The 27,384-nt window shown below is 32.4% G+C and overlaps 1 protein-coding gene across 2 annotated transcripts; it reads right to left on the reverse strand.

The window, feature by feature from the left end:
* Positions 1-2,719: 2,719 nt before the first annotated feature.
* LOC143082546 (tubulin alpha-3 chain-like) lies at positions 2,720-17,468 on the reverse strand. Of its 2 annotated transcripts, none has more exons than XM_076258275.1 (8): positions 17,329-17,468; positions 10,458-10,683; positions 9,851-9,999; positions 8,271-8,423; positions 7,395-7,698; positions 6,060-6,320; positions 5,437-5,577; positions 2,720-4,591 (listed from the first exon to the last, which is right to left on the reverse strand). In XM_076258275.1, the coding sequence occupies exons 1-8, from the start codon at positions 17,329-17,331 to the stop codon at positions 4,467-4,469; spliced, it is 1,362 nt and encodes a 453-aa protein (XP_076114390.1). In that variant the 5' UTR covers positions 17,332-17,468; the 3' UTR covers positions 2,720-4,466. The 2 variants fall into 2 exon arrangements, with proteins under 2 accessions (XP_076114390.1, XP_076114383.1); XM_076258268.1 differs by lacking the exon at positions 17,329-17,468 and adding an exon at positions 10,832-10,876.
* Positions 17,469-27,384: the final 9,916 nt, after the last annotated feature.

A 27,384-nucleotide genomic window follows, 5' to 3' on the forward strand; every position in this document is an offset into this window, starting at 1 on the left:
TTGACCTTCTGCTCTGTCGTACTTTTTTTCTTTTTTTTTCATTTAGCATGAACTTACTTTAAGTCTATTCTCATACATTCATATTTTCAAAAGCCATTATTCTCATTGTCGTTACTCAAAGTTTACCTTAAAAAAATCAATTCCGATTCAATGGAATATCGATTATCTTATCGTGTCTTTCCTTATCAATAAATGATCATTATTTCTCTTGTCACTATTGAATAAATGTTTGGAGTATCCACTAGATTTGACCCGAGTCACCTTATCATATAATGCACAATTATTCAATATTGACACTAGACTTCGTATCAATTAGTTAAGCATTTATTTTTCACTGTACGTAAATATTTCTCAATATCGGAATGATGTGTTATTTTTTTTTTTTTTTATCATATTGTATGTTTTTTTATAATTCAATGTTTTAATTCGATATTCTTCTATTTTCGTGGTTTAGGTCATATCATAGAAATGCAGAAAAATACCACACTGCAAGTAATATTCGCCGTGGCATGCACATTGTCTAATGATTATTTCTCTATAAAGCTTAATATTTGATAATGATACATAAAATAAGGAAATATAGGTTATTATGACATCAGTATAGAACTATACAGTACAATCTGTATCATATTTGGTAGCATCTCCAACTTATGATATGCTACCTAACGATATACAACCTCTGTGTACCTATGGCTATTTTAGCTGATGAAATCTGTCGACAACACACATGTATGCTTGTAGCAAAAAATATACGGACTGAATTACAAAACAGTATTCGAAAAGCAAATATGGTATTCGTCACAAGTGTCGTTATAAAGCACGCATTAAAGGCTATACTTTGAAAGATCATAGTGGCGAAAAGTTCTCGAGTATAGTTGCTTTCAAACGAAGCGGCGATATCTAGTTTGATGTTTCAACAGTTTTTCTTTAAATTACTTGAAAGTTTTACGATAATAAAATAAGTTGAATATGCATGATTTTCATCGACAGACAGACAGACAGACAGACAGACAGACAGACAGACAGACAGACAGACAGACAGACAGACAGACAGACAGACAGACAGACAGACAGACAGACAGACAGACAGACAGACAGACAGACAGACAGACAGACAGACAGACAGACAGACAGACAGACAGACAGACAGACAGACAGACAGACAGACAGACAGACAGACAGACAGACAGACAGACAGACAGACAGACAGACAGACAGACAGACAGACAGACAGACAGACAGACAGACAGACAGACAGACAGACAGACAGACAGACAGACAGACAGACAGACAGACAGACAGACAGACAGACAGACAGACAGACAGACAGACAGACAGACAGACAGACAGACAGACAGACAGACAGACAGACAGACAGACAGACAGACAGACAGACAGACAGACAGACAGACAGACAGACAGACAGACAGACAGACAGACAGACAGACAGACAGACAGACAGACAGACAGACAGACAGACAGACAGACAGACAGACAGACAGACAGACAGACAGACAGACAGACAGACAGACAGACTATAAACCTACATTCCGTAGTGTAACTAACATCGTAAGTAAAAGAAGAAAAATAATTTTTCGAGATTATTAGTGTTGGCAGACAAGAAATCCATTAAATCGAACTATGCTCTAAGTGTATGTCATTGTTATTGTAAACTCTGTTTAATGTTCTCATAGATAACATATTCTGAATTCGTTTTGTAATGCTTGTTACTGATTATTGACCTTGGAATTTTTTGTTTCCTAAAAACAAAATTTAATGTTAGTGTCAGTGTCATGTTTATGCAGCTGTTTCTTCATATATAAACCACTCGTTGGTTTCATTAACGCATCCATGGGGGAGTGTCCCTCTCCCCACATTATCGATTTGTGTTGTATATTATGTGAACGTCTCATGCTGTTCCGTGGATTTCCACCCACTTTCAAAATGGTTGGATCCGTGTCTGAGTCTCGTGCTCGCCTAAGAGAATATAGTACAGTGAATTGTCGGGGGGTAAAACACTGACTGAGTCAAAATTGAAGAATTTTAAATTGGTATTTACTGCTTTCTCAACTAAGTACGCGCCATTTCGGAGTTACACGTTCAAATTCTGACCAACTATTTCTGACTTTGTAGTATATAGCAATATGAATAAAAATAACTGAAATGTTGACTTTGTGAATATGCATGCAATATATGTGTGTGCTCATTTGCACCATTGAGTCAGCAGTTTATTTACCACATACTCGGTCAATTCATAGTTCAAGATTAGTATACTTTTAATCTTCTGGAACATATACATATATAGTAAAGGAGATTTGGTATGATTGTAAATGAAACAGCTACCCAACTGAGCTCAAAGATCGTCGTTGTGTAAGCAAGAAGTTTGAGTGTATATCTGTGTTTTGTTGTGAATGAAGTCTAGAGTGGCCATATACCTATGTATAACTTAATTTCAAATGCGCTCGGGTCATTTTATTAATTTCTGGGTTGCAAATAGTTTTAATATTTTTTAAATGCATGTGCTATTGTTTATCATGTTATTTAAATCTTCTTAATCACTAAACTAAGAGCGATGTCAAAAACCAGTATGTAAAAATTGTTTATAAAAATGACCTCGACCCACCTTCGTAAATAAGTATAGGTTTTCCCATGACACAAGCAAGTCAGCAGTAAACTTTAATCCATGTTTTCCTTTTCAATTTAGTAAATGGAATATCAATAAAGATTGTACTTTTAATATTTTAATCCATTAAGAATACAAATGCAAACATGTTCTCTCAACTCAAAATGTTGTGAAATGTTAGTCATTTTCAAATGAGACTAATACACACACTCTAGTGGTATATATATACTATGTTTGAGATGAATTATAAATATTTATCATAACTCAAGAAATAAATAAATAGAAAATAAATTATTATTCTACAAATTGTCAATTATGTTTGGTCAACCATGTACACAATCTATTTATAAAAGCACATTCACACATAAAATTACACTACCATATAAGGTTAACTTTGATAAAATCGTCCATAGAAACATTGTTATCAACTTACTTAGAATTAGAATGCACAAGTCTAAATAAAACAACCGTAAGCCCCTCTCTTACTTCTTTTCCATTATCCGCCCCTTTTGGGAAGTAAACAACCTTACAACCTTGAGTGAATAAAACAATCATGTTTTACACTAATTCGATAGTAAGCATTTTTTTTGTATTTGTACAATTTCTTCTAGGGTTAAAAAATAGTCAAGCACGGACGCATATTAAATAGCCCGTATTTTTTTTTACAGAAGTACATTCAGATCTTATCATATTCTCACAACGTATCTAAAGCCGCCGTTGGTTCAGACTAATAACTGGTCAGTTTGATATGAAGGTTAATAACTATATAGGAAAGCAGAATAAATATAAGATTTATAGATGAGAGCGCCGCACTAGTACAGTAAATTGGACGGATTCTTGATATGAATCAAACAGACAAACAATGCTATTCCCTTGTTTGTCAAGAGTATAGATGGAGTTGTGTTGTCAACAACATCAGTTTCCTATCTTATGTTTTTCTTCTTAATTTAAGACCTTTTAAAAAAATCAAATGATCCCAATAGAAGTTTGTTATATAAATGGATGTCAAAATTAAGATTAACTTTAGTGATAATTTATCTGTCAAATTTGAAATATTAATTATCATTATCCTTACATTAAAATTTAAAACTTTTTTTAATTTCTGATAAAGTTTAAACCGATATCGTGACAAGCTTGTTTACTTTTGATAAACCTTACGCTGATTAGATATGTCGCATGAGCATGTATTTTAACCATAATATCTGTTCGGGAACATTAATTGTAGCCGGCATTTTACCATTAAATAATTAGCCCTGTAAACTGGATTATTTATTCATTTATCGATAGTTCAAATGTAAAATTTTACAAATTTTCTTTGTGATGACAGTCGACACAATATATTTTGGAGTAGGTAACTTTTACTATGTAAGAAAGGGCGTTTGTGTTTATAGCTATTTTAGCCCCAAAGTAAAGTTAAGCTCTGCAGTTTATTGGATTGTACCGTAATAAAATAGCAATATCTAGTAGGATTATCATTGTACTTTAGGACCTTGAATTCCTAATTTTATTTTTGTGGCGTCTACCGACATTTACGAATGTGCTTCGAAAAAAGAAGATATATTCATTCTACATTTAGTTATTCTATTGTTATATTAAGTTTGGCATAAACGCAAATTCAGATTTAAAGAATAAATTAATAAATAAATTATATATGCATAAAGTAAACATATTAAAGAATTTGGCTTAATTCAATATTTACAATGAAGGCACACTTAAAATAAAAGTTTATAAATATTACATTTTGAATGCATATCAAAAATTGATTAAATAATAGGAAGACATAAAAATAGAACATTTTTCTTTGTAACATTTTGTTCCCCTGTAATGAAATTATTTAATCTAATTAATATTCTTCTGTTTCTTCTGCTTCGTCACCTTCGTCGGTGGACTCGACACCAACTTCTTCATAATCTTTCTCCAAAGCTGCCATGTCTTCTCTTGCTTCCGAGAATTCACCTTCTTCCATTCCTTCAAAAGTTGATTTAATTCATGATTTAGTATCAATTATGATTTGTATCATCAATATATCTTAACTTAAATATCCCCCTGTATTTGTCTGTTAGGGCATATATATATATAGCGCGTGACAATAGCAGTAGGTATGTCCCGTATATTTATAGATAAATTATTTTTTTGAATTTCTAAACGTTTTTATTCATTATTGCACACAACTAGAACTGTTTGTGAACTACCGTAACAATGACCCCGTAGTCACGCAAACCTTTTTGCATTTTGAAGTTAGTAAATATAATTATCTTAAGTTGTACCGATATTTTGCTCTATATGTACTTTCTTGTGTAATGTTCTACCAGCTGTGCAAGTTTAAGTAATGTCTGTCAAGTGGTAGTGGAGAAATTGCTTTTACAAGACACACGAATAGACAGACGGACGGACACTTGTGCCGATTGTAACACATTGTATTATTTAGGTATAAGCTTTTAAGATTGATATCTGAAGTTTGAGATTACTAATTTACCTGTCAAAGGGCGACAAGTCAAATTTTGAAATTTGAAATAAGAACCGAAAAATAGTAAAATTCTTTGAAAATACCTGCATCAAAATAATTTGAAATGCTATTTACATAAAATACCTTCATGATTTAAATTGGCAAATTGTAAACCTATCTTTCAAGACAACAATTTTTGTATTATATCAGTCTTATTAAGTTTAACAAATATTATAGTAGATTTATATTTCTAGAAATTTAAAGATTAAATTCGTTGGTAAAACATTTTATTCCAAGAGATGTTCGAAAAAAACACTGATGGATAATAAGGATTTTTATTACAAGTAATATTAAGAATTGAACATACCTTCACCAACATACCAATGTACAAAAGCTCTCTTAGCATACATCAAGTCAAACTTGTGATCCAATCTGGCCCACGCCTCGGCTATAGCGGTAGTGTTACTTAACATACAGACGGCTCTTTGTACCTGAGCTAAATCTCCACCTACAAAGGAGAACGCCATACAAAAAAAATGAATCATGCTAAAAACAGAAAAAGACACTTCTTACCTATCAGCAATGGTGTTGTGTGTATATGACATATTTTTTCTATATCATGTACTTCAGATATAAAATACAGGTTATGTAAGCCAATATTTTTGTCATATTAAATTTGGAATTCTATATACGCTTTGCAAATACAAATTGTTGTTATTTTCTTTGAATATTCCAAATTACGTTAGGGCTAATACGGTACTTTATCAGAACGAACGATTTCTAGTTGTTAGAAAAGTAAAATAATCCCAGCCCAAGGCAAACTCAGTCTCTTAAAATGTAATCTTTCAATTGTTTCTGTTGAAATAAGAATATCAAAATTAAAACTGAAGACTTCATTGAACTATATAATGATGAGTTGAAGCTCAAAAGTTTAATTTTTACACTTAAACAAAATAAAAATATTATTTGAGCAAACAATCTTTATATTACCTGGTACAGTGGTCGGGGGCTGATAGTTGATCCCTACTTTAAAACCAGTCGGGCACCAGTCTACAAACTGGATTGATCGTTTCGTCTTAATTGTGGCAATGGCGGCATTAACGTCTTTTGGTACTACGTCACCACGATATAACATACAGCATGCCATATATTTTCCATGACGTGGATCACATTTAACCATTTGGTTGCATGGCTCGAAACAGGCATTAGTTATCTCTGATACCGACATAGCTTCGTGGTAGGCTTTTTCAGCTTAAAAAAAAATAGATGGCAATAGTATACAACTTAATATTCATTTGATATATAATATTTATCCTACAATAAGATACTATACCATGAAAACAAAGGAGAACACATTAAGTTTATTTTTCATACATGTATATCGACATAGCTTGGACGCGGACCGCGAACAAGACACCAACAATTCAGTGGAAACTGGTACCGTACATCACAATTGGCATTTGGCATTGAAGCCACCCTCTGATTGTCTCTGTAACTTCGCAATAAGACTGGATATATTACGTTTGATCCATGACATTCTATTTTATATAGCTATTTTGAAGACTGTTTGCTGACCTTTAGGTGGTTGGGAGTCTTTCGCCATCTTGAATTGTAAAAAAACAGAGAACCTGAGGTCCAGATTTTCTATCAAGTTAGCAAAATTTGATGCAGGAATGCAGATATGTAATATAAATGTTCATTTAAAAGAACCAGTCTATGAGAATATAACTTATAAATAATAATATTTTTATAAGTGTAAATTATTTTTGGTTGTTTTAAAATGTTTTTAAATTTGAACTTTAAGGGGAGGTAACTCTTATTTAAACAGTGCAATTTTTGAAGGAATATACATGTAATTTTTCTATTCGGTATTTAAGTCGTGGGGGATGGGGGGGGGGGGGGGACGTACTGTGACCCTTTCTTTTCTTTTGATATTCTCAAAGCAAATTCTGAAAGCTATCTTTTCGTAATTTATCATACAACTCTATCATTTAGTTTAGTTTCTAATCACAAAATTGTGTTTTTTCCTGTAAAATCAATACGTCACAACGTGTAGTTTATGAAAATGCACGGTGACCTATCATTTTTATTATAGTTTTGAACATATATCAATAGATACTACGTTTTGGCAAAGTATGAACAAATTCTATCATTTATATTTTAGACTCCCATACCACCTTAATTAAGTGATTTTTTTATTAGTTTTATTTTTGTAAGTTTATAGTCTCTTTTTCTAAATTCAAATGAAAGGTTTACAATTATAGACAAATTATCTTAATAAAAGTTCATTCAAAATATTTTAGCTGACTAAGACTGCCGAATTACCTGATATGATTGGTGCATAGGTAACCAATGGGAAATGGATACGTGGATAAGGCACTAAATTGGTCTGAAATTCAGTCAAGTCAACATTGAGAGCACCATCAAAACGTAAAGACGCAGTAATTGAGGAGACAATTTGTCCAATGAGTCGGTTGAGGTTAGTATAGGACGGACGTTCTATATCAAGATTTCTTCGGCATATATCATATATAGCCTCGTTATCAACCATGAATGCACAATCGGAATGTTCCAATGTTGTATGAGTGGTCAAAATGGCGTTATATGGTTCTACAACAGCTGTAGAAATCTACAAGTAAAGTAAAGAAATAGTCGTGTTATTAACTTTCTGATAAATATGTTTAACGATTATCACCGATTACAAATGCACTTTACATTCGTCAGATCTGCAAATATACACTACACAAAGTCACTTAAAAAACCTGTCCAAGAGCATAACGAACAGTCAACAAGAATCAAACACGTTTCATGCATCCAAACGCGAAAATTTTAATTAAGTAAAGTTGGAAATTCCAAGATTAAAGTTCATAATTCCCATATTAAAGTTGATAATTCAAAGATTAATGTTGACAATCGATTGAAAAATTCAATAAAAGAGGATGTCTTGGCCCTAATACGCTTCCGTATATCTAGGAACAGGTGATATCTAACTTTAAATTGTCCAGTTACTATTCTTTCTAGTTAATATTCATATCACTCTAATATTTACTTACACAATATCGGAATACGTTTAAAAATAAATTCCGAAATCTGCATAAGTTCTGCAGTAAAATTGGTACTGTTAATAATTTTACTTAATTTTTTCTAAGAAAATTCTGCTGAGTTTTCTAATTAGTGTTGACAATAACAATTGATGATTACCTGTGGGGCTGGGTATACAGCAAACTCAAGCTTAGATTTCTTCCCATAATCAACAGACAGACGTTCCATTAACAAGGAGGAGAAACCACTTCCGGTACCGCCACCGAAACTGTGAAAGACTAAGAAACCTTGTAATCCAGTACACATGTCAGCCTAAAGAGGAAAAAGTGAAAGAACTCTTTAAACATATATAAATATATAATATGCATGTAAATGGTTTTAGTTTTGTGGTTCTAACTGTATTGACAACAAATAAAATAAAACGCTTAAAACCTACAATTTTATTCGAAATGACGTTAACATAACGAAACGAATGTCCTTAGTTTTTACATTATGTGTAAAAACTGCTCAAGAAAGGATAAGAGCCAAAATAACTTCTTGCGTTTGATTTAGTATTTGCATTCATATTTTATTTTCCCACAAAATACGTTAAGCTGTCTGTTTCTATGGTATCTCATAAACTTTCTCAAGTTTTCTACTTAGATTTTTAATTTTGTACTACACATTATTTATATATCTGTTCTTGATATTCTTTCACATTATGTAATTCCGCTACAATATATTAGCAACATTTGCAGGTTTTTGCAATCAAATAATAAAGAAAACACGACTAAATTATCAAAGATTCTTCCATAGAGTCATCGGTGTTATGATAAGACATTGAAATCAAAACAAGAACTAATTTTCTACTTAAGTTTCTTAACTTTTCTTTTTCAAGATAGTGTCATTAATCAAACATTAAGTAAAACATATGTTAATAGAACATTCTGTATAATAAATTTACTTTTTTTTCTATATATCTAATCTTTAACATTTCTAAATACAAGTTATACAGTCAGTTTATCAACTTGAAGGCATAATGTCGCAATTGCAAAGCTATACATCATTGTCAAACTGATGATTAGTTGTTGTTTGCTTAAACGTCCAGTGGCAAATATGTCCCGTTTATTTTTACAAGTTACAGTAAATAGGCTGCGTCATAATTTTGATAAAATTTGGAATATCATACAACTCTGGCTCGTTGAACTATTACTGAAAATCGGAAAAAAATAATGCATTTATCTTTTTTATCATCTGAAGTATTGCTGATTGAATTCTTTCAAAGTAGTTAAACATCTTGTTTAGAAAAAATTAAATCAGCAATATTTCAGAAAATAAAAGATATATATATAAACACATATTTTTTTGGATTTTCAATTAAAGTTCAAAGAGCCAAAGGCTGCATACTACATTAAAGCAAAATCTGTGATTAAGCCCATTTATTGTTCCTTGGCCTTAAGACGATTGTCAAGACGAACCACATTGCAGAACCAAATGGTTTAATTTAGTACTCATTTTAGGTTCGTCCTGAATATTCATGGAATAGCTGCCACTTGACGTTTGGCAAACAATCAGTCAAATATTCAATGTCCAGTTGAAGTTAAATTTCTCTTTCGCGGACCTTAAAAATTGAGTTTAGACTTTAAATAAGACATGGGTGTATTTTGTATTTTTACAATGAGTGTTTTGTTGCCTCCTATGAATATATCCAGACATACATGTATACTCAAACATATATTTCTGGTTATCTCGCTACTTACCATTTTTCGTATTTTATCTAGCACCAAATCAACAATTTCTTTGCCGACGGTATAGTGTCCCCTAGCATAGTTGTTAGCAGCATCTTCTTTGCCACTAATTAGTTGTTCTGGATGGAAAAGTTCTCTGTATGATCCGGTACGCACTTCATCTACAATTGGATCCAAGAATACATATTCTAAATGAACTTTGCATGTCTGAGTTAATTGTAAAACGCACCTTTGTTTTCTTCACCATAATTATTATTAACAAAGCAAAAAAAGAAGAAGATAGTAAAACCCAAGTGATAAAGATATCATTTCAAAGCAATATATATGGAAATTAAAAAGCTTTATATCTATTAAATATCTAATATTTCTTCAGAGAAAAGATATGATATTTTCTATCCAGTTTTGTCATTGTTGGATTTTAGGGATTTTAAAGAAGACCACCATGTAAGATCTGTCATCCAACGTTAAAACAATATAGTAAATGCTGAGCGAGTAAAACATTAACGAAGTCTTTCTCGATACATGTGATGATATATAAATATCAGAATTATCTGCAAAAAAAGACTTGCCCCAACTACACACTTTACAAATGATACAAGCCTTTAAACAATATACATACCTACAACACTCGGTTCAAGGTCAACATATATAGCTCTTGGTACATGTTTGCCATGGCTGGTTTCGTTGAAAAATGTGTTGTATGACTCGTCACCGCTCGACATAATTGCCTTTTCATCTTGCATGGTTCCATTAGGCTGAATGTTGTGTTCTAAACAATACAGTTCCCAGCATGCATTGCCAATCTGAACGCCTGCTTGACCAACATGGATTGATATGCATTCTCTCTGAAAAAAGAAAGACAATGTTAAGATTTCTATTGTTAAGATTGCAATTATTAAAACCGGTTTATTCCTTCTTTTTTTTTTTTATCTCCTTACAGGAGAATACTTTGTAGGTACTATGGTTACGATCTTACAAAAATAAAAATTTAACCGTAATTTGGAATTCACGTTTAGACGTCATGTCGAAACCATAGCAAAATTTGAGTGCAGCGATATTCGCAATTACCGTACGGATAGGAAATTTATGCTTGAGGGAAAAAACGAAAATATTACGCAACCAAAACATCTGTCTGTTAACTTTATTTCGAAACAAATCATCTGGCATTCGTTGTCACTTTATTGAAATTGATCTCCTGTCTAACCCAGCAGTCGACAGAACGTGCCTGGCGCGTGGAACATACATTTCACAGCTCTTGAAAGGCTCTTCGGATGATTTCATGATAATGCATTAAGCAAGTCCTAAATACCATAACATTACAATAATTATAGTTACAACGTAAAATTATGGCTCTTGTAATTAAGTGTTTTGTGCTATCGATATAAAAAATGCATATCAAAAGGAAGCGATTAGCAATGTTTACTTAAAGGCAGGTTTTTGATCATCATTATATACTTGATGGCGATGCAGTATGACTAACAGAACTATAGCAATTATAATTTCTTTGTATTTTTAGGATGATAATAAAAAAGAGTTGTTCAAAAATATATGTCAATTTGATCTTGACTTTCTTAAACCATGCAGAGTGCAAATAACATGATTTAATGTGGGACTCCTGAAATTAAGAGCATATGACTCAACTACGCAGATGAGTTTTCTCATTCGGGATAATCTTCCTGACAATCTGCATGAAATGCATGCATTTTGAAGGAATCAAGATGTTTTTAAAAACCACACAGCAAAACTCCATAGTTTAGCATACTTTGCTATATTTTTGAAAGTTCCATAACGAAATTTAACACTATTCTGTTGACACATGAAATAGGGCGTTAAGTTGAATCTAATTGTGAGAACGAGTTGCCATGACAAATCTATCTGTTTTTACGTTGTTTCAATGGTGTTTTCAAACGTAGTTTAATGCAGTAAAATGATCTGATGCGTTAATGTGTGAATCTCCTGTATAAATGTTATTACAGACGTTAATTTCCTTTGTATGTTTATAGAGAGTTTACTTAAGATTTTTTCCTATAATAAATGCAATTATTTCGCACATGCACATGCCGTAAAATGTGAATATTATAATACATGAACAGTTGTTTCTCAGGCATCATCTGTGACAGGAATAGATCCATTGTGAATTCTTATCTTTTCTATTTAATATATACCTATTGCTGTTGTCTATCATGATCTTGGAAGAAACAGACAAATATTATCTTTCAATGACTTTTACTTACACTATAAATATTATATTTCATATGAATTTTGTTTGATCTTTTTCATTTGTATGTTTTCTGTTGGTACAGTTGCACAGTGTACATGTCATCAAAATAATTCCCCCCTCACCTTATAGTGTTAAATATTGAGAAAAGAAAATTGTTTGATAGCGTTGAGAAGCTAAATCAAAATTTCCGACTCTGAAAAAAAAGAACCAATACACCTACCACCAACCCCCTTTTTTTTAAACGTTAAATGGTTGCTACCTTATATATATTGACGTTGGTCAAAGTAACTCCTGACCAAAATGACAATCAATGTATACGTGCTGCTTATCTATTCTTTTTTTCATGGTAAGAACAAGAACACATTTAATAAGTGACAAAGTTGCAATATACCAAGGAAATTTTAATTTCACGTTATATGAAAATTAAACAAAGTGGATCCATGCCTCAAGTGTTTGTTCTAAAGTCACTTATACATATTAATTTGAGGACCTCTATATGTATAAACGCTTTCTAATTTTTGCTTATCAACGTAAGGGTTATATATACTCAGAGAAACTTGTAAAACAAAGATGTGCCAGTCTCGTCTTCCTTTAATTGATATTTTATAACAACGAAAGTGAATGTCTTGCCAGGTTTTATAAAATACATAAATTTTATACACGTCAGATCAGAAACATGGTTGCTGCTCCAAACAAATAAATCAAAACTGATAGTTTGCAGAGAATAAGAGAAACTGATTCTGACATTTCTGAAATTTTCTTTATTGATTGAATGATTCATACAGTTTACTTGTTAATTTGAATAAAATTTAAAAAATAAGGTATCGTTATCAAATTTTAAGTATTTTTAGATTGTGAAAAGTCTAAAAAAAAAAAGAGAAGACTATGGCTTTTAATTAAACACATATACCTATTAAAGTTGCTGAAATGTCCTAAATCCTTGTTTTAGTTTAAATAAAAACACTCCTCACGGATGTGTGGTTTACAATCAAACAAAAATTGTGAGGCTTAAAATGCCGTCAAAATTTTTGGTATATATATATGTATGATTAGCCTGTGATTTTCTTTTTGCAGTGTGCTTTTTGTCTTGCTATTTTGTACATATATGAATTTTGACAGTCTTCTTTGTTATGCTTCTTGTCTTGCTGATCGGCTGGTAGTTTCGGAAGTTTGATCCCACGCAATTTAAAAAAAAAACAACAGACGCGTGCTTTCCGCAACAGATATATAACAAACTTAATTCCCTAAAGAAGTCTGAAAATGATTTATCACTTTATCCTAAAATAAGATTTCAAACTGCTGTAATCATTTTGCAATTACCATAATATGGAGACGAAAATAAGTTATATTACATCGGGCTAACGGCCTCGTGGGTATATATAACACGTATACTAGTACCTTTCAGTTTACAACACAATATCAAGTCAATTTTACCTCACTATATTGAATATTACAAAAATTATGCAATACCACCATCAAGGCTGTCTGCTTTTACCTATTACACAATTCAGAAAATGATTTGAAACTGGCAAGTAGATTAAACGATTAACGCGAATGATACAATGTGCTAAATATATTATAGAATTCTTGACATCAATGTAATTACTAGGATATTAGTCGAAATTAGTGATGAAAGTTGAAGAAAACTACAGTAAACCCAAATGTGTAAAAATGTTTGATATATATTTGTTTTAGTATAAGTGTTTCTGCGAGCGAATCTGCGAGGAATTAGCGGTGCAGTAGATATGCATTTCTCCCCCGAGTGTTTCTTGCCTATGTAGTTAATGTATGATATATATTCTGCAAGTGCTTTTAAACGAAGATAAAGTACAGCTAATGAGATTTCGATCTATTGTAAAGAACATTAAGATGATGCGATTCCCACTTTCTCACGCTTTATTCGGTTAAATTTACTGAGGCTTAAGCTCGAGGGCACAGTTCAGTTGAAATAAGGCTAAAGTGTTTCAGTTTTGTAGAAGTGTTTAATAATTTGTATTGTCCCGAATGGCATTGATGTCAGCGAAAATGACTGCTAATCACGAATTATTAGCGCGAAAAAGAGCAAAACCTTATTTTTGTTTGCTTGAAGTGTACTTCAAAACAATAATTTTGATCTCGATTTGACCTCACCAAGATTTTAAAATTAGAATTTGCATACCTTTATTTTACTGTAACATAGTACATAAAATTTAAAAAATACTGTCAAATTATATCATATAAGTGGGAAATCATTCAATTTCAATCTGTTACAGATCTTTCAGCAGAAGTTAAGCGATTTATAAAAGTTTACAAGATTTCAGGAAATATTTATAAACCCATTTTACGCTGCAAAAATTAATCATGTTTGATAACACATTATTTTTCTTCCACCTTCTTTTTGTCCTTGTGTATTACACTCTCACTGCTAAATCAATTGATGTGTTGTTACCGAATACACAATTACAAGATACTAAAATTGATTAATGTACTATTATTGCAGACGTTTTACAATATTAGCTTTCTAAAAAGCTTTAAGTCTGGCTTGTAATTATAACAAATTACCAGTAATTGTACGAAAAACACAGTTAGATTTTCAGCGTACCTTTGGGAGAAGATGCGTGAAATCAATAAACCGCTGTTTTCATTATATTTATAATTAATTGTTCGCGTCCTAAATATGCATGAAATATTTGCCATTGAACGTTAAGCAAAAAGCAATTAATCAGGATCAATCAGAAAAGCTGTTTCTTCCTTCGTAAAGGACAGGCACGTGTTACCAGTGAAAAATCGGAATTATTTTTCTGAACTTTTGATGTAATTGATATTTCGTACGGTATAGTTCCTGTATAGTGTCATAATTGGCTCACGAGGATCCCAGATTGTGTCATTATGGGCTCATGAGGTTCCTAGATTGTGTCATTGTCATTGGACTCATGTAAATCCTGTATTGTCTCATTTTTGGATCCTGTGATTCATAGATTGTGTCATTATGGTCTCAGAAAGTTACAAGATTGTGTTAGTATAGTCTCATGCCGTTCCTATATTATGTCATTATGGGCTCATGAAGTTTCTAGGTTGTGTTAGTATAGTCTCATGACGTTCCTAGATTGTGTCATTATGGTCTCAGAAAGTTCCAAGATTGTGTTAGTATAGTCTCATGGCATTCCTATATTGTGTCATTATGGGCTCGTGAAGTTTCTAGGTTGTGTCATGATGAGGTCTATAAAGTTCTTTTATTGTGTCAAAAGACTCATTATGGTCTCATAATGATTAAGTTCATAGATTGTGCATGTATGGTCCCAGAAAGTTCCAAGATTGTGTCAGTATGAGCCCATGAAGTTCCTAGATTGAGTAATCATGGATTCCTGAAGTACCTAGAGTGTCATAATGGTCTAAAGAATTTCCTTGTTTGTGTCATAATGAACTCATGAAGGAACAAGATTGTTTTAGTTTGGTCTCATGGCTTTCCTTTATTGTGTCATAATGAGCTCTAGAAGTTCCTAGATTTTTTCATTATTCGGCTTATGAAGTTCCTAGATTGTGTCATTATTGGGCTAACGAAGTTCCAAGATTGTGTCATTATTGGGCTCACGAAGTTCCAAGATTGTGTCATTATTGGGCTCATGAAGTTCCTAGATTGTGACATACATTGACATTATGGTATCACAAAACTGCTTTATTATGGGCTCATGTACATTGTAGTTCAGAAATTGTGTCACTATGAGCTCATGAAGTTGGTAGATTGTCTGTTTATGAACTCATAGGCCGAGTTCACTTGAAACTCTAGAATCGACTTCAGAGTTTCAAGGGTATCACCTGAACGCACTAGAGTTGCTTTTCGGAACAACTCTAAGTAACTCTAGGGTGAGGCCCTGACCACGCATAAAAAAAGGAAATAATCTCATTGGTTTGACGTCATTCAAGGATTTCCCTGGCTCGGTGAGTGTTGGAACCAGAATACGAGGGGTTAACTCGAGTGGTTCAAGTAAACTCGGATTGTTGAAACCCGAGTAGGTAAAGTTAACTCGAGAGGTTTAAGTGAACTCGGCCATGTAGTTTGTAAAATGTCTCATTATGAACTCATGTAGTTCATATATATTGTCTTATCATAGACTCATGCTAGGTTCAAAATTGTCTAACTGTTAAAACATTCTACTGATCCTTTCTCTAGCATACACTTAAAGAGACATACTAAGTACAAATTAAAATTGACACCTCTTATCTGTAGAAAGTAAAACTTACTATATTATCTTTTCAGCAGAACAGATGTTTGTTCACTACATCTTAACATAATTATTGCAATCAGATCTGAAGATATATCACCACAAAGAAAATTCTTACAAGTTTAGATGTAGGCAATTTTTAGGTGTTTCATCTAATACATATAAAATTTGTTTCTGTAATTCGTAATTAAGATTAATTTGATATTTCAAGGAATTCTAGTAGAAATCGTTTGCAAAACTAACCGAGTTTGAATTTAGAGATATCGATTTTCAGTAAGTAAAGGATGACGGTTCAATTTTCTTTTAAAGATATTTTTGCTTACATAAGTAGGGTTGTTAATTTCTGATTGACCAGAAACACGTTGAAGAGTTGTTATTAGCGGGAAAGGACAGTAAAAAGGGGGGATCAGTTGTCCAATACCATGCAATGATAGTTATTTATCTTGTGCTGTATTAATTGAATCTGAATTAAGAGATATCGCTTGAGTATTTAGGATTAATATTCATTTTTTTTTACATTCTTGATATATAGCTATTTGTATACATTGACAGAGTTGGGTTTTCTTATGGACAGAAAACACGTTGACGAAATATGAGAAACGAAAGAAAATTCGTAATCGAACAATTACTGAAAAAATGCAGTTGGATGGATAGAAAAAAAAGGGGGGGTTCCTATATAGATCCGTTTTCATGTAATAATAATTGTTATTTATCTTTTAATTAGAGATCTAGATTTGGGAAACGATTACTTTTTAATTTTCTTTTTCATTCTTTATATATATATATATACAGCTATATGTAAACTTTATCAGGATTGTTTGTTTTGGGCTAAAGAGTTGTAAGAAAAGTAGCAGAACTAGAAAAGAGGGGGAACTATTCTAAATGGATCAAGGTTATCTAATTATAAAATGGTGATGGAATAAACAAAATTCATGCTTATCAAGTTTATAGTACCGGACCGTGTTTTATGTTCATAATATAAAAAATAAACGTGGAACTCGAATATCAAGTAATTGATTAAAATTATTTGAAAATCATGTTAATTACGAGAAAATATGTTCCCTTACCATTTTTCTTTGTCTGATATTTTTCTGTTTCTCCTCTTTTAGATTAGCAGTACGTTGTAGCCGAGGCGAGTGAAGAACCACATACAACTAACGCACCTTTGTCTAGGATCTCCGTTTTTACAATACTAGTGATGATGTCATCAAAGCTGAATCATGATGATTTGCAGACGAGTAAAAGTTTGAGTGTAAAACTGATATTTTCTGCACGTTAGTCACGATGCATAATCAATATGCAATACTCTGATCAGGATTAGCAATTGATATGATAGGAAATAATCTTTTCTGTAATAATACTTCCACGGTCCACGGCAATATATTATATCAGGGTGGATCCTGTATTTTTGAAAGGGGGTGCGTGATTATATAAAACCGAAGGAAAAAATGGAAGGTTTATTGTTGAAAAAATATATATATGTTTCAATCAAATGGGGAGAGTGGCATTCGATTTGTTCCCGTATCAACCACTATATACAGTCAGGTATCTTTAAAACAAATGTTTTCATCAAAAACTGAAATACTGACAAATATTTAAAAAAAAATCAACTCTATTATCTTCTTTTGAAAAACAAACAAAAGTTTTGGGGTCATTTGGATCTGTTTGTGGTAGGGTGGGCGGTTTAAGACACAAGACCACTAGTGCCCTTATATATTGCACCTGTCAATTGATTTTTATATGATATATAGTAAGTGGGTCATCGGTATAAAAGGAAATGTTAGGTTCACATTTATATGACAGCAAACAAAACACACAAAAAATACCCGTGAGTCCGTGATTTGGTTGTGACATGAAAAGAATTGTACACAGAATGCTTTTAAGACAATTCTTAAAATCAGATGATAGGATGGAAGAAAGAACAGAACTCAACATGCCACATATATTTCTTATGTTGAAATAACACTTGTATAAAGTTTCTTGAAATCGTTTCATGTTCCGAACCATTTCTTTTACATCTACATTAATATGATAATATTTGTGCAGATGGCAATCAAGGCTACCTTGGTTTAATATCAAATGCATATTTGTTTATTGAAATGTTCCTTGTTTTATTATTCTATAACAACTGAAAAAAACTGGTATATATGCCCATCTCTGTATTGCAGTGAAACATAAAAGTTTTTAGCTGATCTACTTCTATCCCATTTGACTTGCATTATTATGGCAATGATTCAAATGCTTTTCTCTTTCTTAACCCAGTATTCTTAGCAAACTAAGAAATCGATCATTTTTGTATCAGAATGAAGGATGCATGGATATAGAATCATATTCAAAACAGTGTAGCTGTGGCCATTGATTGACGACCTTAAATTATCCCATTGACTGGGGCAGATTATGTGAACGTTTGTCTGTAACCACCGCTGCTCACTATGACGTTACGCACGGTATTGCGTCGCAAGACGTAACATGTATAATTGACAAATTTGACGCCATAAACTAACTTTCACAATATGTTATCAAGAGCGGAGTACCTACTCGGTCGACTTTTATCAAAATACCATTAGCTGAAGAAATGTTTCATGTATAAGGCAATTAATTACGTAAGGATCGTTTTTATTTTCTGATCTGCGATTAGATGAAAACAAATGCAAATTTTTCCAATTTTAATTGGATAGAAAACATAGCAACCTGGCTTTAAAAAACATCTTGCTTCCGGAGGGACACATGAGAAGATAAATTTAGCCTGAACATTTTTTTGACAAATTGACATAAAAATTTATGGTATTTATTTCATTAAAATGGGTCATATACTAATTTAGCAATATTTCTTTTTATAATGATTTTAGTTGAAATGATTTTTTTTGTTGAACCCACTTTTGTCCAATATCTGTATGTGTCTGTGACTGAGTTTTCCGACTATTTCTCTATCTTTTTAGCACTGATGGTTTCATTTTACAAATACGTATTTATATAGTTGTTTAAATTTTATAAGACCATTGTAACTCGGATTCTAATCGGTTTCTAATCTATAAAGGTGTTTTAGATTAGCGTGAAAACTTTTGTCCATAAGAAATTATCCCTCGGCCCATCCCCCCTTTTCCCGTGTGTCTATAAAGGGTTTATTCCTTATGTGTGTATGTTTTTCTAATCTGAGTGTTATTTTGATCCAGAAGACCATTTTGGAATGAACATTTCCCGGCATAATTTTTAACTGCCTAAACAGTTCGTAACTAGTGTGTATTTGTATAAAAGACGCCACTGTGCAGAAACGTCAAAATGACACCATTGGACATAATGGCTAGACATAGGGAATGCTTTCCGAAAAAAAATGTAAGGTCATAATGTTTGTGAAAACACCCGACTCATTTAGCCATTTGTATGAACTTATAGTTTGTATCTTATAAATATGTTAGTTTTGTATTATAAATGCACATTTAGTATTTATACAACATGTTTCACGTAAGGAATGGACAAAAATAACGTTTGGACATTGTGGCTAGACATTCGATTTTTTTAAAATTCTGCTTCAAGAAAAAGTTTTTTTTTACATTTGAAACTTTGAAAATGTTTATCTTTTTCTGAACTTTCTATTGAGTATAGTTTAAATATGATTTGATTATTTTATAGGGATAATAATAAAACTGAAATTTTGATAAACTTTCCTCAAAACTCATTAAGACAGGTTCCTCTGCTGAATATTTCGTTGAAGGCTTGCTTCAAATTTCAGCCAATACCAAAAAACGGGTATGATGTTATAATATAAATCTAGTAGGAAGCTGATATACTAAATTTCGCAGATTTTATGTGCAAAATTACAACGGAACATAGAGAAATGCATTTTATTTAATCTGAAATGTTACGCCGGACATGCAATTTTTAACGCAAAAGTAAGATTTGTGAGTTCAATAAAATAAATTTATGGTGCAAAAATTTATAGAATTAACTTAAAAAAAGAAAAACATGTCCGGGCCTTTCTGTAGATATATGGATGTTGGTGATTTTATTTATTTATGGGCAAATGGTTGCTGTTCTAAAATCATATAATAACGTAATTTTAATCCGAACGCATTACCGTGCGTAACGTCTATGTACTTGTTAAAGACACTTAAACTGTGGGGTCACAAAAGGTTCTCAACACCTAAATGAAGAAATTAGAAAAACTAATCAGGAATAACGATTTATATCAATAATATAAATCGAAACATAGAGTTATTCCTAATTAACTTTTCGAATTATTTTAATATCAAAGGAGTGACCCCACAGTTTAAATTCTATAATAAGTAAGTAGTGAGCAGTTGTCGTTACAGATACACGTTCACCTAATCTGTCCCATTTAATGGGATAATTTAAGGTCGTCAATCAATAGCCACAGCTACACTGTTTTGAATATGATTCTATTTGTAAAAAAAGCTGAAATACCTATTTAGCTAGGAGTCATATTAAAAAGATGATAATGATGATAACGTCCAGTGGCAAATATTACATGTAAATCAGGACGAAAACATGTTTTTAACTGTGATAGTAATATGAACCCTACTTTTGTACAAAACTGAAATTCTAATCCGTAATTTGAACGGGCTAGTTTGCAAGGTAACAGTCGGTATGAATACGTGTTACTCTATACCCGGACACATTATCCTGACATAAAGTCCGACATTGCATCGTGTGCTACGCGGAGAAGCTGCATATACTATCTTCCAAGCCAACGGTTTGACTCAGCCGGGGATAGAACCAACCTACAACACTTGAGACGGGTCTGCTATCATTAGACCAATGAGTCGTTTCCAAAATGATGATGCTCTATCGTTGTAATGTAAATATGTTATATTTTACTGAATATTTTGAGATATCAGTATTAGGCCACACCAATTTGATTCCTTGTTCGACGGACCCGCCCGCACCTATTTTTTTCAAAACAGAATTTTTTTATTTTTTTTATATTCCCGCTTCCCGCATCCGGAAATGTAAACATGTCTATTTCCCGCACCGTTTTTTTGAAAATATTATAAAAAGATATCAACATTGGTTTCTTTCCCCCTTACTTATATTCGTATCAGGTCCGTTCGCGCCCAATATACTTTCGCACCCTACACGTTCGCACCTCGCACGTTCGCACCCAAGGTCCGTTCGCACTCTACACGTTCGCGCCCAATTTTAATTCAAATTCCAGTTGAATAAATGGAAAATCATGATTGTTGTTTTTAATTGCTTTCGTGTAAATACTTAATGTATTTATAGCTTGGTATGAGTAAACATTTGAAGATTTTAAATGAAAAACACAAAAGATAATTGTTTTTAACAGTTTGGTCCCTTTGATCTGAAACAATGAAACAATAAAATATATATACTTATATTCCCTATCCAAAATGTTCCGTTGTTAGAATAAAGTACAAAGAACTTCTGAAGGATTTGCCTTCAACTGCAATTATATTGTATGCTGGCAAAACAAAACTATCTATAGCCGCTGCATGTTTATGCACCTGTCCTGATTGATTCAGGGGCCTGTCGTTCAGCAGTTATCGTTTGTTGATGTTGTTCATTGGTATTTTCCCGTTTGAATATATAAATTAGATCGTTGGTTTTCCTGTTCGAATTGTGTACGCTAATAATTTTGGAATCCTTTATAGCTTGCTGTTTGGTCTGTATCAAAGCCCTGTGTAAAAGGCCGTACTTTGACCTGTGTTTGTTATTGTCAGGTTGAGAACAACCCTCCCTCAGACAAGGGGTCATTTTACTGATGTAGAAAAGAAAATAGAAATACCAATTACGGATTTGTATAGTTCTTCTATACAAAAACTTTGAAAACTTAGAATTTTGTACTCAAAAAGAGGAGAGTTACATCATATTTTAAACAACTTTTTCTAAAAGAGGGGTCCACTTATTTTGAATAATATTAAACTGTTAAAGTAAATGTGTTAATTTAACATGGTTAAAGTCCAGGAATATTACAAAATTCTTGGACATGTTTTGACCATTTAATACTAGCTATAGATAGATATATAGTTCTTTGAGAAAATATGAGCCCTTTTGTACAAACAAATATATTATAACTTATATGATCCATCATAAAACATGTAAAAGGAATATTTATAAAATTAAGGGGTTGCCCCCAAACTGATTATGACTTGGATGGAGAATTGTATCATTGTCAGTCACACATACATAGACCAGATTTAATTATTTCTTGGTGAACAGGGAAAAAATACTTCAGAAATTAAAAAATGTCAAGTACAAGTTATAAATCAAGTTTTAATATTGTCAAAACCTACTATTTTATGTTTACAAAAAAAAAATATAATCGCTCGCCTTTACTTTTCAAGCTTCGCCTCAAAAAATTTCAAATTAAATATTTTTTTATTAAAATTTTCAAATCGCTCGCTCGCCCCAAATTTTGGAGTCCAAAAATCCGTAGAACAAGAAATTAATTTGGTGTGGCCTTATAACTCTTTTTGTATTGTATTTTCAAAAGCTCTTGTATGTGGAAGGGGGTACACGTGATTATTTTAAACTTTAATACAGAATAAATGGTAACATTTACGGATATTGACTGAAAGTATAAGAATTTGATTTGAGATATTGAACGTTCTTTAAAATGTAAACTTTGTTGAATTAATTTTATTACGTCAAAAATTGGCATCATATGCTACGGCTACAAAAAAAACCTGAAACCCCAACTATTGGACTATTAAGGTATCGCCAACAAAAATACAAATAAACAAATCTTCAAAATATAAATTACAGTAGTCTCCCTTATCATAGTTGATAATAACTTCCAATAAAGATAGTCGTACTTTTTATTGAAATCGTTGGCGCGAGAAATACATACGCATACGGCTATCGAAACATTTGTCATCGATGCATTCAAGAAAAAAAGGGTTGGTGGGTAAAGCCACTCGGAAGCTCCTTAGTTTCGGAGGCAATCAGTAATTTATTTATAAAAATGTTCAATAATATAAGAAAGATGCCAAAAAAAAATGCATTACATCTGATCTTTCCTTATCGAATATATTCTTTTATGAATGTGAAGCGGCTTGCAGATCAATCAATAGCTTGGATTGCATGTTTCCCTGTCAAATATCGGTGGTAGTCTCCAGCCAACCAGACTTACCGTACAATAAAAACTTCGTCGTGTTGCCGCGTTTAAGCCATGAGTGCTAAAAGTGGTACCAAACACAAACAATCAATTACTAGTTATCCTTACCATAAATAGTTATCACAGGTACCAGGATTATAATTTAGTACGCCAGACGCGCGTTTCGTCTACATAAGACTCATCAGTGACGCTCATATCAAAATATTTATAAAGCCAAACGACTACAAAGTTGAAGAGCATTGAGGATCCAAAATTCCAAAAAAGTTGTGTCAAATACGGTAAAGGTAATCTATGCCTGGGATAAGAAAATCCTTAGTTTTTCGAAAAATCCAAAGTTTTGTAAACAGGAACTTTATAATCAAAGCGCTGTAAGCGCTGAAGGCAGTTAACCAAAAACCAAGGCAACCGTAATTATGAAAATTGTGGCAATGTTGCCTCAACATTAAACATTCATATATAGTACATTCATGTTTATCTAATGATTTATTTATTAAGGCAAATAATTTATATGTTATCAAGGATTCAAAAGCAATGCATATATCAATGTATATTTTTTATGGTGAGTCTGCAGTGGTACCAGTTCCCAATGATTGCAGTTGTTCTACTTGGTAGTTAACCTTTGTTTTATTTGACTGCTAGGAGTTCAATTTGACGTAGTATGAACATGTAATAGTATGAATGGACTGGTTTCCCTTCCCTGGAAAGAAAACTGAGTTTGTGTTCTATAGTACAAAAGTTATGAGACACGAATCCGACAAATGTTCACTACAAGAGGGATCAAAGATGAGGTCTGACTGACTTGCCCATAGTAAATGTAAATGATTTGTTATTTTGTCCCCTACATATGAATATATATAATTTAGGGGTGGTGATCTCAACGGTTTTCAAGTTCTTAAACAGGTAGGGGTAGGCAGAGGATTTAGGGCAGGGGCCCCGGCCCCCCATTTTGGGAAAAAAATTGGTTGCTTACATAGGAAATCTCTGAAGCGTGACTGGATCGGGCCCCTCTTAGGTCAGTCAGTGGGCCCCACTTATGAAAATTTCTGGATCCGCCACTGGGGGTTGGGTGACCCAAGGGACTTCCCCTACATTTCATTTTATTTTTTATATTGTCCCATACATGAATATATATGGTTGAGGGGTGGGGATCTCATTGGTTTCCAAGTTCTCAAACAGGAAGGGTAGGGTGACCCAAGGGACTCCTCCTATATTTCATTGAATTAGTTATATTGATCCATACATGAATATACATTGTTTTGGTGTGGGGGTCTCGACCGTTTCTAAGTTCTCAAACAGGAGGGTTAGGATGACCACAGGGACTTCCCTTATATTTCATTTGATTTGTTATATTGTCCCATACATGAGTATATATGGTTTAGGGGTAAGGATCTTGACCATTTCCAAGTTCTCAAACAGGAGGGTGAACAGTGACCTCAGGGACTCCCCTATCTTTCATCTGATTTGTTATAATAATAATAATAATAATAATAATAATAATATCTTTATTTAAAGAGAGTAACTCATTTGGATTAAACCAATTTTCAATAAGGCTCTCTACATGCATACAATGTTAACAATATGAATAAAAAATAATTAATCTACTGTTACACACATGTAAACAATAGACGTATATAAAGTAATATAACAACAACAACAAAAACAACTATGGTATACATTGTGGCTTAACTTATAAATTCAACACTTTTAAAAATAAAATGACTTGTAAGAGTTTTTGAATGCAGATATACTTTTTGATTTTTTAATTTCACTGGACAGTGAATTCCACACTTTTGGACCACTAAAAGAAAAACTTGATTTGTATAATTCTGTATTTGATTTAGGGACAATAAAATTATCCGATGATGAAAGTCGAGTATTGTACGATTGTTTACTACTTGTAGGCACAATAAGATTGGATAAATATTTTGGTGCCAGTTGGTGTTTTGATTTATACATTAATAATGATTTGTGGTAAAATATTCTCTTAGTAACAGGAATGATTCCAGATTTCTTAAATAGTTCAATAGATGGTTTTCGAATATCGTGTTCGTTTAAAATAATTCTAGCTGCCCTTTTTTGCAATTTTAGTAGACTGTCAACTAAAAACTTGTTACAGTTTCCCCATACTGAACAACAGTAATCCAAATGTGGAAGAATATACGCATTGTAAAATAGAATTCGTGCATTGTGATTCAAGTATTTCTTGATTCTTTTTAATAAAGCTAATGAAGAATTAACTTTTTTGATTATATGATTAATTTGATCATACCAAGAAAGAGTTTTGTCAACAAAAATACCCAGGACTTTTTCACAGTGACTTTCATTAATCTTTTGGCCATTAATGGATACATTTAATGTGTCATTACACATTACAGACAGTTTTTGTTTTGAACCTATACACATTGTCTTAGTTTTTGACACATTAACTAACATTTTGTTTTCATCAACCCATTGACAAATATTTTCTAATACAACATTGAGTGTCTGACTTATATACCTTTTGTCTTTTCCAATTACAGAAATAGTGCTATCATCAGCAAAAAGATCAAGATTATGATTAGGATTACACAAAGGCAAATCATTAATAAATATTAAAAATAATATAGGACCTAAAACGGACCCTTGAGGTACACCTGCTTTTAATGTAGATACATCTGAAAAAGTATTTGAAATTGATACGACTTGATGTCTATCAGCTAAATACGAAGTAAACCAATGAATTGAATTATAAGAACATTTATATTTTTGTAATTTTTGAAGGAGCAGTTTGTGATTTAGAAGATCATATATTGTCCCATACATGAATATATATGGTTTAGGGATGGGGATCTCGACCATTTTTAAATTCTAAAACAGGAGGGGTGGGGTGACCCCTAGCGACTCTTCCTATATTTCATTTGATTTTTCATATTGTCACAAACATGAATATATATGGTTAAGGGTGTGGATCTCGACCGTTTCCAAGTTCTCAAACAGGAGGGGGTGGGGTAACTCCAGGGACTCCCCCTATATTTCATTTTTTATTTATTATATTGTCCTATACTTGAATATATGCAGGGGCGGATTCAGACGGGGGAGGGTTGCGGGCTTGCACCCTCCTTACATTTGCAAAGCATGGGTTGTTCTCAGCTTAATAAAGAAAATTCCGATAATTTTACCTCAATTTTTTTTTATCCTCGCTCTGCTCGGCGAAAATTTAAGTTTGCTCCCCTCCTAACCTAAAATCCTGGATCTGCCCCTCATATGGTTAAGGGGTGGGGAGCTCGACCGTTTCCAAGTTATCAAACAGGAGGGGGTAGAGTGGCCCAAAGAATGCCACCTATATATCATATGATTTACTTACATTAAGGTATATATAATATAGTTGCATTATTTGTGAAAATAAAGAATGAAACTTTCAGCTACTTTAATTGACCCTTCAAAATTGAGAAAAAAACAAATAACCCCTCGAAATTGCAGTAATATGTTTACACTTTAAAAGTATCTCACATGCATTATCATCATTTATCATTTATAAAGAAAATTTACACTGTGACCATGAACATGTATATTGTTAGATATTGGATTTTTAAATTAAAATTTATCAAAAAGTAATTTTTAGTTTCTGAATAAAATATTTTTCTGCTTTTTCTTTCTTTTACATATATCTTTTGGTTTACAATACTAGTGTTTATATTCATTTACCATGCATAGATGTATTTTTTCACCTGCTTGGATTTATTTTGTAAATGATCGTCAAACCCGGAATTACCCTTATCCGCTTCCGGAATCGGATCCGAATTTGTAAAATTTTGTCTTCACGGCCGCCATTGTTATATGTTTACAATGTTGTTTTTGTCAATCAGATACGATTTTACTCGAATTTATACAATATTTGTCGGCGATTTTCTGTATAAAGCTAGCGGTTGAACAAAATGAACATCGCCGTCATGAATAATAATCGGTTAAAATAAGTTTTTAGCTCGTTTAATTGGAGACTTTGGTGAACATGGTGAAAAGGTTTGCAAAGTAATTTATTATTTTCTTT

This window comes from Mytilus galloprovincialis, chromosome 1, assembly GCF_965363235.1.
Source record: "Mytilus galloprovincialis chromosome 1, xbMytGall1.hap1.1, whole genome shotgun sequence".
In the NCBI taxonomy this organism is placed as follows: domain Eukaryota; kingdom Metazoa; phylum Mollusca; class Bivalvia; order Mytilida; family Mytilidae; genus Mytilus; species Mytilus galloprovincialis.

Bases quoted from the DNA above. Each gene is read 5' to 3' on its own strand.
- LOC143082546 (XM_076258268.1), bottom strand. From the start codon at position 10,861: ATGACGTCTAAACGTGAATTCCAAATTACG. The intron at 8,424-9,850 runs GTAAGTAGCGAG...TTTCCTCTTTAG, and splicing joins TAGATAAAATACGAAAAATG to GCTGACATGTGTACTGGATT. The intron at 4,592-5,436 runs GTATGTTCAATT...CAACTTTTGAAG, and splicing joins ACATTGGTATGTTGGTGAAG to GAATGGAAGAAGGTGAATTC.